Source organism: Phalacrocorax aristotelis, chromosome 2 (assembly GCF_949628215.1).
Source record: "Phalacrocorax aristotelis chromosome 2, bGulAri2.1, whole genome shotgun sequence".
NCBI lineage: Eukaryota > Metazoa > Chordata > Aves > Suliformes > Phalacrocoracidae > Phalacrocorax > Phalacrocorax aristotelis.
Window position 1 is genome coordinate 102,099,538 of NC_134277.1, and position 20,543 is coordinate 102,120,080.

The window sequence follows — 20,543 nt, forward strand, 5'->3', positions numbered from 1 at the left end:
ATGCAGGCATGACAGTCATGCAAGCGATTCCTCATGACCTGACACACCATGAACATTCATAAGCCCTAACAGGCATCGCAGGAAGGAGGACTTGCCATCCACCTTTGCATGTTCAGCACAAGAAGGCAGAGCTAGCCACCCAAGTCATCTCCCACAGACATTTCCACTCATTTGACACACACACCCACACACACACCCCCCCACACCAAACTGCTCTAGACCCTTTTCTCCATTGCCTCCCTGCGTGCTTATTCCCATCTAAAAGGTGGCGGCAGACAACATGCTCTGAATTGAACCACACACTGTATCAGCTCATACCAGCAAGCAGGCTGGAGCCTCCTGCTAAATCCTTATCAGTACAAACGCCCACAGAGCAGAGTCCAGGCCAGGAGAGCTACATGACTGCTCAAAGTCTCAGATCAAGTCTCATTTCTGACTATGCTACTGACAAGATTTTAATTCCAAAAGCCCTGTGCTATAAATCACTACATGACTTTAAAAGCTATGGAGGTAGTGTTAACACAGTGTTAGGTTTCCCTGGGATTTAAGGAGCTCTGTGGGGAAGACACCTTGTTATAAAAAGCAAACCTCATCTGAAGCAACTGCCAAACATGGTCTTTAAGGGGAAGGTTTCAGATATCTGCAACAAAAGCTTGACAAGAACACACGCCATCTTAACACTTGGGCAACTCTGCCCAAAGTTTTTTTGATGATTCAAAATGGGAAGATTCAATACTCTTTAGTAAGGACAGAGGCAAGAATCATTATTTGTCTGCCTGCCAGGTCAACACAGTCAAACAAGGTCTCATTTGTGAGAGACTTTTTGTTTTATAACTACATATCTGTGAGCATTCACACGCTATACAGGCATGAATCATTTGGGTATGACACTGACTATCAAGATGGATAGATAAGATTTCTAAATGTGAAGGAGTAGTATAACCTCACAACTCCCTCAAACAAGTGGAGTGGTGCAGCTGACATGCTCAAGCGATGACACTACCAGTAGCGCAAGGTATGCCCTCCTTGGAGAAGAAGGGGCTCATGGCAATTCTCAGTACGTTATCCTTCAAACGCCTCACAGGCAGCAACCCAGTCTCTCTACCTGCCCTGAAGTCACACCATTACTGCAAGCTGTAACGAAGCACCTGAGAGGAGGAGTCAGATGGCTCCTACGTCCCTCTTACATCATTTCAGCCTCTAAATGGGGGCCACAAATCCACTCTTCACCTTGCCCCAGCACACTTCAAGGCACCAAAATGAAACTGCATCTTACCTTGCCTTTGAATAAAAACCCTGAGCAGTGGATGAGCACTTGAAACAGCTTTGAAGAAGTTGTCATCGTTATTAATAGGGAGAAGGTCTCCATGCACATCAGCATATCCAATCATCACTTCCAGGTTGGCTATGTGATGAATGTGTAGAATTAGTTTGTAGAAGTCTTCAAACTTTCCTGGCTTGTAGCGATCCAGGGAGAACCTTCTGAACTCTGCCCCAAACTGCAAGAGAAAACAGAGTGTCTGCTGTCAAACGTCACCACAGCCCAATGCTCTAGCTTGGCATTTGAACATGGTATATGCCGCCTCTGTCTTTCTATAATGAATACAGTCAAATATCGATGCTTTCAAGACTACAATTGACCTTTTATGTCCTCACATTAAAATATAACCATGGCTACCAAGACATGACCCTGCTTGACAAGAGATATACTCAAGTGTGCCACCTTAAAAGAAAGTGTATTTTTAAAATATGAAGTTTTCATTAAATCCTCTAGAGGATAATTGTATTTGCAGAATTTAACTTTGAAGCTCCATCATTCATTATCATCATCTCCGGCATCCACAGAACCATTCTTCTCTGAAGCAGTAAAGCAGACGTGTTCACTCTACTGCTTTCAAAAGAAGTTACTCAACTATTCAAATAACCTTATAAAAATTCTTTGCACATTTCCTATCAATACCACTGGGATCACAACCACAAGACCTTTAAAGTGTGGTATGTGAGCACACAGCTTCTTATTAGGAAATATGCTCACTCTGCATGTCCCCTTAATTTCCTGGTATCCATAGAGGAGGAGGAAAGTTCTTACTCTAAGTTAGTTTTCATAGGTTTACTTTTTCTGTCACTCCACTGGTTCTTATTTTTGACGATTACAGACCAGTAAGTGGCTATTTAAAAAAAAAAAAAAAAAGAGGGTGTGATTTGGCACAAGACAATTGAAAATATTATAAATCCATGAGGTTAATTAAGTCAGAAAGTGATTGAGGAAAATATTTCAATGGACCTTATTTCTGATATTAGAAACCAAATATGCTATTAAGAACAGGCGTAAAAAAAAGATTTTCTAATCAAGGAAATGAGCACAGGCATCTAGTTAAACTAAGAAGCTTAAATCACCTTTCTGGTAGATTTAATCTTATAACTCAGATTGTGTAGTACTAATAAACTACTGTTCATCAATGGATCCTCTAAATCATGCTAACTCCCTCCTGAAAGCATGGAACCACATCCACAAATCCGAGAACAAGGAAGGCTGTGACTAGGATCTCATGGAAGTTCTTATTGTCAGTCAATACCAGGGCAAGAAACCAAAGACAAAAAAACCTAACAAGCAAAGAAAAAAAAAAGATAACTTTCTGTAAGTTATTCCTCAAAATGGAGAATGACATGCTTTGAGGTCTCAGATGTTAAATCAATTTACATATGCAAGCCATTCTTTTGCCGAGACTAACAAGAGTATGAATCATCACCATAATCATCCTCAAGAAAAAAAAACAAAACAAAAAAAACCCCAAACAAACGCAACCCTACTGCTTTGGGTGCAAGCATGTTCTCAAATTACTTCCGCAGTTATGAAAATCCCACTCTTCAGCATCAAAGCCTAGTTGTGATCATCTGAAAGCTTGTTTAGTCAAATTATGCTGCTTGTTTGTAATATCAACTGCTAGTTCCAGTTTGAATTTCAATTCAGAGTGCCCATCCAAATGCATTTAAGTTGAACAAACCACAGCTGGTTCCAATGGAAGAAAAACAGTCCTCCTTTGTCCTCCACCCCCTGCTCCTCTCCAGAAAAATCCAAGTGGCAACTTACTTCGTTGACACATTTCAAACTGAAGAAAAGCTTAAGCCTTTTTATTTGAAAAGTATCTTAAAAGTTTTCTTTTTCCTAGATTCAAACAAGAAGCAACCACCTCCAAGTCACAAGTTTAACATCTACGTGGTAAACTAAAGGAGCAGGAACAAGATCTTTGTAGTCTTTGTTTAGGGCTGCATCTCCTGCTCCACACACCAGAACAGGAACAAAGGATTCCTTTAGCCAAAAAAGTGCCAGGCCAGGGTATTCGGATGCCAATCCCAGTAACCACTTGTTTACTGGACAGACAACTTGTTCAGGACCATTAGCATGCACAGTACTTGCAAGGAAGTGGATGCTGTGCAGTCTCACCCCAGCCAGTACAACACCCATCCCACACAACCACCCGCCCCGCACGGTGTGCCGGGGGAGCCCATCGGCCCCGCTCTGCCTGACACACGCGCCAAGGAACAGGCCAGCTCCCATGCTGGGGCACCACACTCAGCGGGGAAGTGACATGGGAAAGGAGAGAGGAAAGAAGCAAGGATGGTTATTTACATGTTGGTATGACCCAAAGTTCAGCTTAAGCTGCCACATGAGAGGACAGCTGGCGAAAGGGCCAGGCCTCCCAGCCTAACCCTTATGGGCCCACGAGACACAATTGTGCCAGTGGAGCGTGACACGTGGGTACCAGCCCACCCACAGGGATGCAACTGCAGACTTGGGGTGCTGAGGCCTGGTGCGAGCGCTGTATAGTCAAATGAACTCGTTCACACGTTGAGCCTCAGGAAAGCCCAAGACACAATTTCCTTCACCTAGGAACGGGACAACGATAAACCAATAAAAGCGATTTCTCTTGTGATTTTTGCATGACGCTGCCCTTTAAGGCAAGAGAACTAGAAGGTGATTCTGCAGAGAGAAGTAGGAAAGTGTGTCTTCAAAAGAGATTTAAGCAGGTAATGTGGATTATGTTTTGTTGTTTAAAGGTTAGTATTACTGTAGTAGTAGTTTAGCTGATTAATTCACCCTGTGCATATACACAGGCAGCAACCATTGTCAACAGGTCTTTTCAGAAGAGGGGAAAAAAATCCGCTTCAGCAGTGACCGTTCATTCATCACCCCTAATGAGGTCAATAGAGAGTACTGCAGTTTGGAGACTGGGTGCTCTGCATTGTATTCGGCCAGGATTTCAAGATAACATCCACCATGTATCTTCCAGAAACTACAAATTCTGAGGGCTTTGCACAGATAGCCAGGATGACTATCTGCTTTCCTAAGCTACAAAGTTCATCTTCATTATATCCCTCCACAGAGAGAGACACAAGGACTGGAGTCTGCCAGCAGTCTCTGCCAGAACAATACTGCATTACTCTGTTGGATAAACTAACAATTTTAACAAGCAGATTAGTTTTCCATAATGAAGTAAATTATTCTGACCTGTTTATCTAATGCAAATACTGCATCTATTATTGCAGAAGTCAGAGGACAGAAGGGTCCAAGGGAACTTAAAAGAATTTAGTCTGACAGAGCTAATTATGACTGAAAAAAAACTCTAGAAAGAACTGTACATTTTGTTTCACAAAGAATAAGCTCTGTCCCAAGATCCTTCAAAGTATCAGCCAGCCACTATACTTGCTGTCTGCAGACAGATGATAAAAAGCACCCAATAAAATGCCATACATCAAGCAGGAACCCTGAGCAAAAACAGAAGTAAAGAAAAATAGCAAAAAAGAAAAAAGTGTTATGATGAAAGTTGTATTAAAGAAGCAAGTCACAGCTAGCTGACCAAAACTTACACAGGCTGACCAAGAGCAATCAACTGCCTTTTGCTTTTTTCCTTCTGGCTAGGGGGGACCAGAGGTCAGAAGAGAAGAAGGAGCAGGATTTTGAGCTTTGTTTACTTAGAGAGTTGCTATTTTATGAAGTGAAATGGAAGATTTATTTGCAAGCAAGAGACACCAATTTTTTAATCTTTAAATATTAAGTTTCAAAAACCTTACAGGGTCAAAAATGAAGCCCTATGTTTATGAGGTGCCATCCTTCTAGTTTATTGCTGGCTTTGAGTTCAGGCTATTGTAATAAGAAAACATCAAAGAGCAACATTTAGCAATAAACATGAATTACATTAACCACCTACTTCTCCCATGAAGTAAGCATCAGGAACAGAAAGAAAAACGAACACTTTTATCCTTGCATAGACTATAATTTCTGCTTACCTGTGAGGCTTTCAAAATGGGTAAGACCTGATCAGGGCTGCTTTATCAGGGAGAAGGTGCAGGGGCCAAGACAGAGGAGGAGGGAAGACTGAACGTAAATGGTTTTGTGCCGGCTGACTTCATCCGGGACTTCAGGGCTCTGCTGTCACATTCATGTCTGTGTTTCTCTGTTCCCCGGTTCTGCCTCAGCCATGTCTCCCCCAGCTCACCCAGCACTCTCTTGCTCTGCTCCCAGTCTCACAGTGGTTGTCACTAGTGGCAAAATGCCACCAAGCCAGCAGATGTCCTCTGCAACAAGTTCACTCTTCTCCCCTTCAACCGCCTGCCCCAAAGCAGCTGTGCACCACCCTGATGACCAAGCTGGTGGGAACTGTGGGATTTCGCGTTCTGCTCAACTCTTGCTATTTCTTCCAAGAGACAGTCACAAGAGCAAGACAGCCTCTCTTCTATTTGCCCTTCATAGGAACGCCATCACAGAGACAATTTCACACTACCTTCTCCCTCAAACTTTTTTCCTGATTGGCATGGTGCCATACTCCTACCCTTCTCCCTTATATTTTCCCCTTTCACTCCCCCATAAAAATACAGCCATGCTCAATATCTTCAATTCTTAGAATAGTTTATGCCCCCAAAGAAACCTAGTGGTTCCCCTTCTTTTTCACGCTTCTTGGACACAATGCTTCATGTCTCTGCTTTTCATCTGAAGAACAGCCTTTGCAACCACCCCAACAGCCTGTGAGGCTCAGTTCATGACAACACTTCTTCTCTCTTCTGCTCAGAATACAAATTCAGCTTCCTTCTCTGTTCCCATCACTCTCAGACCAACTTCTGTTCATGAGACACACCTCCCATGCAAGTTCTTATTGATCTCTTCACAGATGCTCAGCTACCAGCTCAAGGGCAACTTGAGCTTACCTTACCCTTTTCCCTGCTTCACCCACCTTCTTTCGTGATTACCGGGCACAAGACCATTACACTGCCTTCCCCAGCACCTCTACTCCAGTACCACCCCTGTATCCAGGCAGTTGCAGATATCTATATGTTAATTGCCCAGATCTTTTCTACCCAGTATTTTAAATCCATGGACACCATTCAGCTACTCATCGGCACAGCTGGACTTTGCCTTGACTGCTGCTCTGTACTTTTCCCTAGCTTTCCTAAACACTATTTTGCCTCACTATCACCCAACTATTTCTTAGTTGGTGGTAGTTTGTAAAAGTAGCTATCCACAGAAGCTATTTTCCCAGCCTGTTCTTCTGAATTCATCATCCCTTTCTTTGCAGTCCCTGCTCTAGTAGCTCCTCTCCCATCAGGTCACCTGTGTAGCTGCTTTCTCCCTACCATCTCTCTCAGTCAGTACTGCCTCCAAGCAGCACACAGCGCCAGCCTTCCTCACTGCCTCAACTCTTGATATTTAAACCCACAGTGCTGTTCTTCAAGAAGCAGTCACTCGCACCAAAGCCTTTAAAATATATCTTTGCCTTAAGTGCTTGGTCTACCTTTCCAAAAGCAAATCTCTTCCAGGCACCTACACATCTGGGAGCAAAACAAAGTCTGTTTGCAAAGGATGTATACCAAGGTCATCCTGTATTTTCACGAGAACACCGAGCACCACACGCACCTTCACACCAGACAGCTTTAGCACAAATGCAGCACGGGATGCATACATCCATGGCATGTCACCATCAGCACAAGGAGGAAAGAACGCTTGGCATCTTACCACCCAGAGGGAAAACTGACCACTGAATCAGGAGGTCTGGTAAACACTGCCAAGAGCAGACAAACCCATGAGCCTAGCTTCCTACAGAAAGGGAGCCCTACATTTGTACAGGTCTCTAGCAAGAGCAAACCATTTTCTGAACATTCACGAAGAGAGGTATCTGCATGGTTACAAGACACCCGTAACCAGTAAGGGCTCTGGCTGGTTGCAAACTTATTTAAGACCCTTTTAGTTTCTGCCAGAGGTTTCCCCATGAGCTCCGAGCCAACAGCTGCAGAGAGGTAATTTGATGCACAGGCGTGCGTACACACACACATCCCGACCAGACCTGATGGGGGACCAGGAACAGCTGTGCAGGACGGAAGCAGGAGGGATGGCCCCAGGCCAGGTGGCCCTGGGACTGGTGCACCACACCCTGCCCCAGACATTTCTGCCTCAATTAACTTCAGGAATTTCCAATGGGAACTGGACTACCTCTATACTGGGAGACTCTGCCTCCACTTACAGGGAGGGAATGTCTCCAAAGGTATATTTCATCTTTAACTTCTGACCTGCATTGTAAAGGTAATTAGGGGCAAGCAATCCTGGGAAGAGCATTTCTTAGTTACTAAAACCTCAGATTAAGGGTATGCAAAGTCTCTTACAAAGGGAATGATAAGGGACTACCGAGGAAAGCACTATTAATTGCACCCCTGAAGAACTCCTTGGAAGTGGCTAGTCCTGCAGCCTGCCAGACAGAGCCTCCACAGGTATTTTAACGTCACATGGAAGGCATTCCTTTCTGACCTGGCTGTAAACAACTTTTCAACTTTAAAGAGCACCTCAGCAAATTAAAGGTCCATCATTCAGTGTCCTTCAGGACTGTTTCAGTGTGGCAAGACTAAAATTCAGAAGACTACTTACGTGAGACAGACTGGCTGGACCAAGTTTTAAGCAGATCAGAAATTTCCAAGTTACTAGGCTAAAAATGATTATGAAAGCAAAGGTGAGCACCTGGAGGCAGGATCAGGAATAGGAGAGTAGAGGAGGTGCTGAAACACAAGGTAACAGCCCTGGCCTTCTAGTCAATGCATCACAGGGGTATCACTAACCATCCAGTTAGCACAGCTAGCACCCAAGCCTATAACAGATTACTAACTTCAGGAACATCGTCAGTGGAACTACCACCTTCCAGTAACTAGATTTTGACTTTTTTGTTGTTATGCAGGACCTGAGACTATAACCCTAGTACTAGAGCATATCCTTCTCCATCCCATGCTCTGTGAAGCCCAGTCTTCCCTGTATCTCCTACAGGCCCTACTGCTCACATAGTGCCAGAGCATCAGTCAGAGAAGATAGTTAGATTGTGCTAGCTAGGGCTTACTGCAGCTGTCATCTGAACAGATCTATCTCAAAATGACTTGTCTGTGCAACACCTTTTCAGGTGAAGAGTTTGGCCTCTCACCTGTGAAGGGCAGCAAGCATGCACAGGATGTTGTGGGTCAGCTGCTGCATGGTAACTTGTTAAGCTGTGGTCACTTTCTCTCAAGTCACATAACCATTTAAAGACAGACCTAAGTTTATTAGGTATGACCACTTCAGAAAGTCATCCTACTATGAAAAACAAAGATTTGTAATCACAGAGGAACCAGGAGTTTAGTAGATGCTATGTAACACATCAGAATAAATACAACACCTGCTGTCAGACGCTCAGCAAACTGGGAGGGAAAGGAACAGAGGCAAGATTTCTTAAGAGATTAACAGTTACAATCTCTTCCTCTTAACACATTTTGCAACAACCCAGACCATCTCAAGTTGCTATTCCCGTGGCATACTGTCTTCATCTGAGAGGGGGAAGCACTGCGGTTTTCTGAGTCCGTGCCACATTTGGTTTGCATATAATCAAGTATGTTTTGAAGCTCAAAACCAGAAGTTGAATCAGCTGGTTACAGGGCTTTTCACTGCACTTATTTTAGTTTTATTCTAGCTGTAACAAGTATGACCCCAACTTGGAAGAACCTAAAGTACTGCTTAAAAAGTTAAAGCAGACTTAAAGTCTGTTTTATCATCCTGTAAGTTTAAAAAGAGTGATGATTTTTGATCCATTTTGAAGTGCGCTACACATGGAAAACATTTCTTAAAACTTCAGAAGGCCTGTAAGGCTTCAGGGTTAGAGTGAAATCAAAGTACAAAAGGCTGGAAAACACAATTTGTAGACCTCTCTCACTTAGTTAACACCAGACACAGAAGAATCAGACCTTTAAAATCTCTTTACAGGGGACTGGTAAAAGCACGCTTACTCTTACGCTATTGGTACAGTTACAACACTGCTTGATATTATACTTTACACCTTTCAAATACAGAATGTGTGTACATATATTGTAACAGCTGAACAGTCACGTGAACATGCATTACTGCTGAGGTGTACCAGCAACTTTTGCAGGGGGTGGGAAGGATGTGAAAGGTTTAAAACAGCTATCTGAATTTACAAGCACAGGTACACTCCTCCTAAGAGGAGAAGGATGACACATGAGCAGGATGAACCACCCACAAGCTGTTTGGGTATTACATCAATCTAGCATTTGGGCAGGCTTGCTGAAGCACAGACTTCTACGCTTGCCCAGGACCAAAGCACATTTTATCTGCTAGCAACTTCATAAGAGCACAGAGCATAGCTGATCCCAAATATGCTCTCTGTCTCCAGGGTCCTGAACTGTATCATGTCTATACTCTGCATACATCAAAATATGATTGAAACTTTATTAAAAATACATTTGTGGCATCCATCTGACACCAACATTTACTGGCACAAAGTCAAAACACGATGGGAGAAGAGGAAAATAAATATGGTTATAGTTAACTGAATATATTTATCTTAATGGGTTTGTTTATAGTAGTAGGGTGTTATTCAAATTATTGTTAATTTGTAAGTCAATTTGTAACGCAAGAAAACATGACACTGTTAATAAAGGCAGAAATGTCACAGTCAGCACTTCAGTCAGGTAGCTGCGTTTTATTAATCCTCAGCCATCATCAAAAGCTCCTATTGTTCAGCAACAAAAAGGGTTGGTTTTTTTCCTTCCAAAGGACTGTTTTTCAGGGAACCACAAGTGCATTTACACACCACGAGTGGTGTGCTTTTTTACACCACGAGTGCAGTACTTTTGAAAACATGAAAATTAATTCTTACTCATACATGCAGCTTGCAGGAAATAATATAGTAGAAGAGAAATATTTTTCTGCTGCTTTTAAGCCAAAAAAGCATAAAACTGTCAGTTTCAAAGTGCAAAAAAACACACTTTCACAAACAATTCAAAGGGTTGCCATTTAAAGGCCTAAGGTAGTATATTCTGAGGTATAAGATTGCCTCACACTTCCAGAACATCCAAGTGACTGGAGAAGAAATACACACTCGGGCTGATACCTATCCTCCTATTTGAAAAGCTGTATATACAATTCAAGGAAAAAAAAAAAAAAACTAAAAAAAACCAACCACCTTTTCACTCAGAGCAGGATGAGAGAAGATTGGCTACATGGAGCTATAACTAAAGAGAAGTCTCATCATTAATGTAGGAATTCCTATTTTTAAAGTATTTGTTCTTCTGTAGACTTACACTCATGGGAAAAGAGGCCTGCAACCTCTCTGTAAAGCTAAGGAGAGAAAATGAAAAAATAGGTTTGGGATCTTGTGGCCACAGGCAGTGTTCTTAACAAAACAAACAAAAAAAGGCCCACACATCGCATGCGCTGGAGCTCTTGGTAAAAGGGAAAAGAGAGAGAGAAAGGGTCATCTGGAAACCTTTTTCAGAGATTAGAGGCAATTTCTTCAGAGGGGATAGACACTTCACTTGTCACCCGATGGGGGAAAGGAGCCAGTGAGTACTAGACACATGAGAATACACAGTCGTCTTAAGCCAGCAAGATAACGTGATCTCAGATCCTGTCTAAAAGGGCTGAAACATTAATCCTGGACTACACAGACAACACCTAGATAAGAACTGCGCTTCTAATGTATTCTGTCCTGAAAGACGTGAGAAGAGGGATAAGGTGCAATTACAATTCAATTAATATTTTCCTATGACATGAGCCAATTTCTAAGCAGGTTTCTCTTTGTCCTTCCGCTTTCCTATCTAGCAATAAGCTTTTAAGTGTTTTGATTATAAGGCCAGTCAGGGGAGGATACAGAGGAAGGGAGCAAGCCTGGAGGAAGAAGACTTCTTAAAGTAGAAGACTATAGTAATTTCCATCACTGACATGTCTGAAAACAGAGGGGCACACAGATGGCCAATGCTCTTGTTTTTCCCTTCAGTATTTGCTGCAACACAGTGATCCAAGGCGGCTTCTGCAGCACCTTACAGTCACGCAGAGTAAAACCAACGTGACACACACCAAAAAGTATTACACAGCACCACAAAGCTCATCCTTCTCCAAAGACATGTAGCCAAAGAACATGTCACTGCAAAAAAAAACCAAATGTTCCCACTGGGTAGTCACAAGGCATTAAAATATCCATGGACATCAGCGTTGGGAGCTGAAGCATGCCTGCAGGCCACGTTCCCAGCGGGGGAGACGGGTCAGACTGGGTCCAGGGAAGGTACAGGCTGATTTAGACCAGCTGAAATCCGATCATCCACAAAGCTCACATGTCTACTGGACAAGGAAAGAGAAATACCACCTGCAGGTTTTGGACCTTCAGCACAAGAAGGATGTTGAAAAACTGAAGTGAGTTCAGTCAACAAGGTGCTCCCTCACTCCTCCCGCCACTTTTTTTTTTTTAATAATCCTCTGACACACATCAAGAATCTTAAAACTTAAGGAGACTTGGGGATTGTCAGAGAAGTGTCTTACCCAGTATCATACTACAGATCTGACAAATTCTCCCCTTCCAATAATCCAGAGCACAAACCAACTTTCAGAAACTTTCTTTTGGAAAAAAGGAAAGAAACTCAGGAAATCCTGGAAAATCTTGCCCAGTTTTCACATGAGCCATTTCTGAATCCTGACTAATGCAACACACCAGCTAGATGGTGGTTTATCCTGAAGGAAGGAACCACCTGGTTATCATAACAGAGGCAGGGATATCAAACACCCAGTGTTTGCAGGCTATCACCCATCCAACTCCCCACAGCTATTTTTTTCCAGAGCTCCTTCACATCCAACTCAATCTTCGGAGAAGGAGAAAAAGCAGTTTCACACTGTTGTGTAAAAGCAGCACGCTCTCACACCCAGCTCCTCCGCTAAAAGGGATTCCACCTGCCCACGGCCTGCCACTTCCCCAGCCTTTGAAAAGCCACCCGCGAATCCCTTGATCCCTGGCCAGCAGCATGCCCTGGCGCAGAGGCTGAGCTGCACCCACCTCCGCTCACCTGGCAGCCCGCGCTCTCAGGCGATAGCTGCAAAATCATGAGTTCTCAGACTCAACTTTCGAGTTCTTAGGCAAGTCCAGACAGGCCTCATACTTACAAAACACAGCCAACTAAATGTTCAAAAAGGCTGACTACAGATGGCTACCAAAAGCAGCATTCTTGAATCTTTTTGTTTCTCCAGCCTTAGACAGTCTACCTGATCCAAAAAAAAACCGAAAACAAAACCAAAAAAACCCACCAACCTAATCTGTATTTCTAGATGATTGCAGCAGGACAACCCAGTGATCCACAGGGACAAGACAAACAGCATCGTAACCGACCCTACAAGATTACCATGTTTTAACAAGAGGTATAAGGTCATTCTTTATACAGTACCTTACCAGGTACCACTGGCCAGAACTTTTCACTGGATTTATTTCTAACCACTGAAAAGTAACTCTGTGAGAGGGAAGCTATAAGCTTTACAAACAAAAGAAAACCATCTTGCAATGTCAGTACCAACCGCTGTTCGCCAACAACCTGCAACAGCCTGCTACATAAACAGTCTAGATGTTATTGCGCACAAGTCACGCTAACAGTGTAACCCCCACCAGCACCAGGAAACTCAACAGCACAGCCTCCGCTGACCCATGCTGCTCGTTAATGGATCATCACTGGGTGTAGGCCCTCAGCAGGATATTTTGAACTTAGCCACTATTTTAAGTTTCCTTCCAATGCAGTCCAGTTCTCTAAAGTAACTTCTGGGCTGTCAGCAGTGAGAACCCTGAGCTACAGAAGACCTCGGGTAAACCCCTCCCTCCCACACCAGTTTATTTTCCTTCTCTCCGTAAATTTGCAGTAATACGTACACTTACAACCTCCCTAAATCACTCGGTGTCTATACAACTATGTAGGATTCACTCACAGGATTCCTGTAGCAGTTAAGGAAGCTATGAGGTGTTTGTTATAAGGTTGCTTTTTAACTGTTAATAGAACAAACTCAAGGTACAGCAATATTAAAGTAGAAGAGAAAAGATGAACTTAAAAAAATTCTTATCTGTGGTCAAGTTTTTTGTTTGAAGTTCATACAGTGCATGGGGTATCACTCAGTAACCACAAAACAGGATCTGGAGCATTTGGGGACCACAGTGAATGTTGTGAGTGGGTTATACCTTAGAAGGAGTACAAACTGAACCAAAACTTGCCAGCAACAGAAGCAGGATGGAACTTTCCAGGCCAACTGAGCCCCTTCAAGTGGCAACAGGAGGTTAGGAAATAAGGGCCTCAACCTGTATTTAAGGTGCCACGTTTAGAAATGATTGGAGACTCCTTTGGACGTAAAGTAATTCTCCCACTGAGGCCATCCGACCATCCTCTGGTCTCTGTGTTGCTCAAGGCTGTTTGATCTGAATGCAAATGTTAACAGCAGCAAGGGACAAAAATGGGGAGCACCAACCACAAAGTCCCAAAGACGTTCCCTCCAGTACCACCTTAGCAGGTGATCAGGGCTGTGCACAATTCCAGGACATGCTAATGTTACTCCATGCTCTTTTCAACGTATGCATTGCCTATGGCTTTTCTGTTATATGTATATAAAACACAGGCTTCCAGCTTTTAGTTTTAGCTTTTTAGTTTTGAGCTTTACGTTCTAAAAGCTACTTATTGTTGCACACAGAGGCGGCACACAAGATTTTGACGTGCTGGTTCAACCAAGAACAACCGGAGCCTCTTGAAGAGAGCTCAGCAAGACCAGGGATAGACACAGCCAACTGATATCATCATTTTAAGAAGGCGACCCCCAGCAGACAGCTGTTTCTGCACAGACAGCCCTGCGGATCACAACTCCTTCCCCAACAATACAAGCGTGCAAAAGCTGGCTGGCTCATGGCGGGTGCCGGCACCCCCAGGTAACACCTGGTAAAACAGCCACGGGAGGGTGAAGCTTCCCGCAGGCCTCGCTCTGGCTTCTCCGACTCCGAACTACGGCAGGATTCAGGATTTCGGCACTGCCAGCAGCGGTCGGGACGGGGGGGAGGTGGGGGGGAAGGTGGGGGGGACCCAGCCCTTCTCCCCCCAACCCATCGCTCCTCTTGCCAGACCCCGCCGGGGGACCCGACCCACCACCCGGGAGACGGCCGAAGCTGCCGGGCGGCGTGCTCCCGTGGCTGCGGGGGGCAGGAGCACCCCGGGGGCGTCACCGCCTCCGGCCTCCCCTCCCGCCCACCGGCGGCCCCGGCCCGAGCCCCAGCCCTCCCGCCTGCCGAGGCGACCGGCGCTTTCCGAGCTGCCCCACAAAGTTAGTGCCGAAGTCCCCGCGGCGAAACAAAAGATCGAGCGGGAGCTGCGGGCTCGAGGCCCCCGGCGCCCGCCCGCCCGCCCGCCGCAGCCCCGCCACCGCCCCGGGGACGGGCTGGGAAGGGTCGCGCCGCCGCCCCTTCACGCCGCCGCCTCACGCCGGGCAGGGGCGGCTCGCCGGGGGCGAGGCCGGGAGCTGCGCCCGGAGCGGGGATCCCGCCTCTCCGCGGGCTGCCGCCAGCCCGTCACCGCTCCCGGGGATGCGGCTGGGGCACGGCTCCGGCAGCACCGGGCGGGAGGCTGCGGCGTGGGGAGGGGGCGGGATGCCGGGCGCGGGGGGCAGGCTCCATTCATTTTCGGGAGAGCCGCCGGGAGCGGGAGGGGCAGGGGCGCCCCCGGTCGAGGCCGCGCCGCGCTCTCCTCACCTTACTCTTCACTTCCACCGCGCTGCACTCCAGATACCGCAGAGTCTGAGATTTGTTGAAACTCCGGTTCATCTTCCCGGCCCCGCTGCCTTGCCCCCCCGCCGCCGCCGCCGCCGCCTCCCCCCTCCCGTCGCGGGCCGCGCGCCCCCAGGACGCCCCCGCGAGCCGATCGCCCCGCGCGCGACAGGCGGCACGCGGCGCCTCGCTACCACTCCGGCCACTTTGTGCCCGGCGCGCCAATGAGAGCGGCCGCTGCGCCGGCCTCGCGCTCCGGCTCCCAACAGCCGCGCGCCCGCGGATCGCGGCGGGCGGGCGGGCGGAGGGAGGGGGGGGGCGGGGGCCTGGGCCGACGGGCCACGCCCACGTCTACGCCCACGTCTACGCCCACCCATCCAGCTCGGCCCCGCCCCTCCCGGCGGAGCCCCGCCCCTCGGCGGCCGCGGGGCTCCGGCGCGCCCTGGCCCCAAGCGTCTGCGCCGTGGGGGACTGCGGGGGGCCGGGGGGCCCCCGCGGGGATTGCCCCGCTGAGGTCGCAGCCGAGTGCGGGCAGCCGGGTGGGTGCGGGGCCCCCCCGCTGTGCGCGCCCCCCCGAGGGCGGGCGGTGGCCGGGGCCGGAGGAGCGCGGGGGCGCCGCTTTAAAGCGTTGCCCCGAAAGGCTGGCAGCGGTGCAGGCGCAAAGTCAAACGGCTTTATTGGGGGGCGGCGTTCGGCCCCAGCGCCTGGCAGGCGTGCGCACCTGCCCGGTTTCACCGGCGGCGAGCGGTCCTGCCGCCGGCATCATTCAGGATGCAGAAAGTACGCCCGAAGTAGCCGCCGGAGGGTGATGCGGGGGTGCCCCGCGGGCGCAGGGGTGCTCAGAGGTGGCCGCTGTGTGCCGCAGAGACCCGCACGCACTTTCCGGACAGCACTGATTATTCGTAAAGAGCGTTGGGAATCTGGAAACTGCTCCAAGTTGTTATTTTGAGACCACAGATCACCAGGTTTGGGAGGAAAGTTTCCACCACTCCCTCGCTGAAATAAATCGGCGGACTGCCTCCCTCTGCTAGCAGCCCTTATTACTTCGGTGGGTTATTAATTTCAGAATTTTGAAGGAACTTCTTTCCATCTTCTGCCAAGGACCTTTAAAATTCTAACAGGCCTTTTCCCTTCAGTCAATTTCTTTTAGTCACTGAGAGTCTTTGACAGTGGTGTTTTTTCCGACACTGCCCAAAACATCAGCCGTGATGTAAAGAAGCTGAGGACGAGGCGCAACCTGTGCAACCGGTTTTCTACCGCTCGACATCTCCTAGGATCGTCTGACCATCTAAGGAAGGAGCATAAAGTCCCAGCAGACGTGACAGAGCACCCATCTTCCCTTCTCCAGACCCGTTGGGCAGGTGTCAATGGCAGTGACGGGGAGTACCCGTGAATTTAGGGGCAAAAGAAAAGAGCTGAGTTGACTCTTCATGTGACTCCAAGCGGGAGGATCAAAGCAGCTGCCCCAGCTACAAACCAGCTCCAGCTTATTGGAAAATGGAACTGAAATGAACATTTGCCACATGTTCTGGGCCTGCACTGTATTTGGAAGGCTTGCTGTAAGCTAAACTGGAAAAATAAAGTATAGAGAGCTGAGAAACTAAATGTTTGCATGAACTTGATCTTCCTTTCTTTTTATCTTAGTACAAGCAATGCAGCGGCTTTGTCTCCCTGCTGTGATGGCCAAGGCTGAGCTGTGGAGACGCAGTATCCCCGGTGTGCTCGGGGACTGCACATCCTTTTGGGATATTTCCATTTAAAGATCGACCTTGAAATCAACAGCTGGATCCATATGGTTTAGTGGTCCAACATCTGGAGCAACAAAGTCAATTCACTGGAGCAAAGTTAAATAGTAGCTAAAGGACCAGTCTAGTCATGTAACCTGCAACGGGGGAAATGCTGGTATTATTCGCATCGCTGGGAGCATCAGCAGGGGCTTCAGGTGGGGTGTTATTCCAGCCTACCGGTCCTCCAGCTGACCCTTAGAAACAGACCCAGCTGTTTGCATTACCTCCTGGGTCAAGAAAGAGCCCCAGGGGTGCTCTTATACATTTCAGGCACGTGGTGATGTGGCTGAACTCAGAATCACAACCACAGAGAAGGAAAGATCTTTATTAGTTTTTGTTTCAAATTTTTAGTTTTTTTTTTTTTTCTAAGGAAAAATGAGTTCTCAACAGTTGGCAATCAATAAGTGATTTAATTTGAGTCATAACTTTAAATTTGGTCCTTCTTGTATTTGTGATGTTCATTTGAGAAGTACGGTTTAAACTCATTTGTCTTTTATGCTTCCTTCAGGGAGTGCATATGCTTCATTACCATCTCTTTTATATTAATAAAGACTCTTCAAATTAATAATGCCTACCAAGCTGTGTGCAACCAGAATGGGAATTCAATTAAAATGAACAAAAAAATACATATTTTGGCGTGAGATGAAAGCTGGTAAGCCATGCTGGGTTCGTAAAGAATAAAGATACATTTTTCAAAGCGTAAGACGGGGGTTGATTTACCAGCAGGGCTACGGGGACTTCCACTTTCCCTTCCCTGTCAGCAGCAGCCATTGAAGATCCTGTTCATACTTTCCCCAGCACATGAATACACAATCCTCCTCATCTACCCTGGCTTTGAAGCTGACAGGTGTACTGAGGACACAAATGACTGTATTTGGGGAGTGGAGCTGATGTTGCTTCTATTTCTTCTATCCTACAAAGATTTAGAAGTGGTAGGTCACTGCTTCCCCTTTTTTTTTTTTAATTCACTCATAAGAAGAGCTGCTTTTCTGCTGGTCCGTTCCTGCCTGCTTTTTCAACCTTGCATTAAACACTTATCACGGTAAACAAGTGAATACACTAATGTGGGGAAATACACTCTTTATACCCCTGAAGAGGCTAGTGCTAGCAAAAGTTGTTTTCAAACTACTTCAACAAAATTTGGTTTCTGCTGCTTTTTCTCAGTCGAACTGTTTGCCTCTTTAAAAAATTCCATCAGTAAACCTGAAAAAGATATTTTTATTTCAATTATTTTTATTCAGGTTTTAATATATGTTGCCATGATTTCAAACATAATGATGAGCAGACCTTTAAAATACAAGTGTTTTACTTAAATCCAATTTAAGTTAAATATCCACTCTTCTGTAAATTAATATAAACAAATTTTACCCACTCTGATCCAGGGAATGATCAGCCTCTGGATAGCTCATTGATTAGGTTAAAATAGGTGCACGCATGGGTATGGGGTCACAGTATGAAAACCTGGCTGTATACTTTAATTTGTAGAAAAATACAATCATATGATACAATTACTTATTTAATAACATACTACATTATTTATTAAGACTTTTTGTTATTTATTAATATTATATAAGAATTTATTAAAAGTTAATCTTCTCAATGAAGCTACACTGAAATCTAGTTCAGTCCATTTTTGTAAATTTACTACGATACACCTTTTTTTTTCCCATTTCCAAATTACTTCCAGGTTTAATCTCTTTCCACCAGAGGAGAGCAGAGGCACGATTAAGACAGCTTGAGAAAAACCCTTCTTCTCTTGCCTCCCCTTCCCATGCCCACGCCGTGCTGTAATGAGCAGTGGCATGAGCTCCATACACCAGCAGGAACCAAAGCACTGCGTGTGCTCCCAGGCTGCCCCGGCCCCAGGTTGCACCACGCGCTGCAGCCCCTACCAGCTGTTTTCCTCCTCAAACTCAGTCACAAAGATGGTTTTAATTTAACTGCTTTTGCTCAGGCACCTTTCAGTTGCCTTTTTTTTTTTTTTCTCATCACTTGCCAAGGGCACTGCATTCCTTTGACAATTTCTATAAATCTTCATCTGTTTTAGTAATCCGTAGTTAGTTTAACCTGTTTCTGACCTGCAGAGCTTTTAAATCACAGTTTCTTCCTGGGTGCCCATCTCTCAGCCCTTCTTTGCAGCCTTATTCCCAGAAGCATGTGGAGTATGGGGGCACGTTTGCTCTTACCCAGCCACATAGCCTCTTCCTGCGTGCAGCACTGCACCAAATACCCTTGTTTCTTGCCCTAAACTGGTCAGGGATGCCACAGACCAGGGATCCTAATAGGCCATTAAAAAAATATTTAGGTGTTCCTGTTTTCAAAGCTTTTTATTTACTGGACCAATGAAAGGTGCTGCAACATCTGCCTGACTCTGCAATGCTGCTTTTCAGCATGCAAGGGGCTTCCCTCCGACTAGCTGCATGCCGCATTAGTGTTAACAACTCATCTACATTCTCTGAGAGATGAAAAAATACCCCAGACTCACATCCAAGGATTTATTTTTCTCCCCCACTCCCTATGCTGAATTTGCAAGAGCTACAAATCGCAAATCCCAAGGACTTCGGGGAGCTGTTGCAATGACAGGCGGGTTTTGGTTTCTTTAAATGTAAACCAGAATGAAGAGTAGCACAAGGGAGGGAAGAAGGGGGATGACAACTATTGTTTTTCTTGTAGCGAGCAGTGTTCCTGCCACAGCGAGGACGGTTTCCACGCCATCAAGCGCAGAGGACAATGCCAGCGAACATCAGTTGCTCCAGTGCAGGAGCGTACCTAGAGGGGAGCAGGAAGGAAAATGCCACAGCCACAGCAGTAATGGATGCTCCAGGACAAGAGGCCAGCTGCTTCAGTGATTTTCCATTGTCCAGTCCCTCATGGTGATGAAATATCTGCTTTTTCTTTCCTTCTAAGAGCTTTCGCCTTCAGGCCTTCACCAGATGTATGTGCATCTAATAGGAAATAGAGCAAAGCAAGATGGGTGTTTGTTCTCAAGAGGTGGGGAAACCTGATGATGCTTTTTTCCAGGATGATGAAGCATCAAGGCAACCTCTTGCATGACTTTACTACAGAATACTCAAAGAGGAGAGGCCAGAGCTGTAGCTGAGGGAACAGAACCTGGTGAGCTGCACTGCAGAGAGCACAAGCGAGCACAGAGACTGGCATTTGCTATTGCAGCTCCCAGGATTTCTCCAAAGAACTGTTCTGCACTACCGGTGTCCTTTACCTTCTTTGTTTCTCCAGAATACTACTCCCCATGCCACCGCTGGGCTTTGCCATCACAGCTTGGTGGCTGGCCAGGCCCCGAGAGGTCTCAGGAGGGTGCGCATGGCAGCTCTGCCCAAAAGCAGAGGGAAAAGCACGCCAAAGAAGGCCAGACAAAGCACCGGGGGTGAGAACTTGGCCATGAAAGGATGCTAGGAGCACTATGTTTTAGACCTCAATTTTCTTCTGTTTTGAAACAACGCCGGGAAGGGAGCAGCATGAGTGCTGCCAACGCGCTGGGGGGAGCGGGCAGAGGTTCCCAGACCATCTGGATGCAAGTACCCTGCCTTCAGCAGATCAGGTCAACATGCTCTTGTGTCAGCTGAAAATTTGCCACTTCGGTTTAACTGATGGATATTATATAACTGGTTACATATTGACATGTATCAACATGCAAATAATTCAGGAACCAAGGCTGCTGAGGTACCAC

General features: G+C 46.3%; 1 protein-coding gene across 1 annotated transcript in view; it reads right to left on the reverse strand.

The window, feature by feature from the left end:
* The window catches only part of PARD6G (par-6 family cell polarity regulator gamma), a 71,955-nt gene extending 56,580 nt beyond the window's left edge, over positions 1-15,375 (reverse strand). The window contains exons 1-2 of the mRNA XM_075084534.1: positions 15,054-15,375; positions 1,277-1,499 (exon numbers count right to left, since the gene is read on the reverse strand). Coding sequence (XP_074940635.1) covers positions 1,277-1,499; positions 15,054-15,125 — 295 coding nt within the window. The 5' untranslated portion in view covers positions 15,126-15,375. The remainder of the gene's footprint in view (positions 1-1,276; positions 1,500-15,053) is intronic.
* Positions 15,376-20,543: the final 5,168 nt, after the last annotated feature.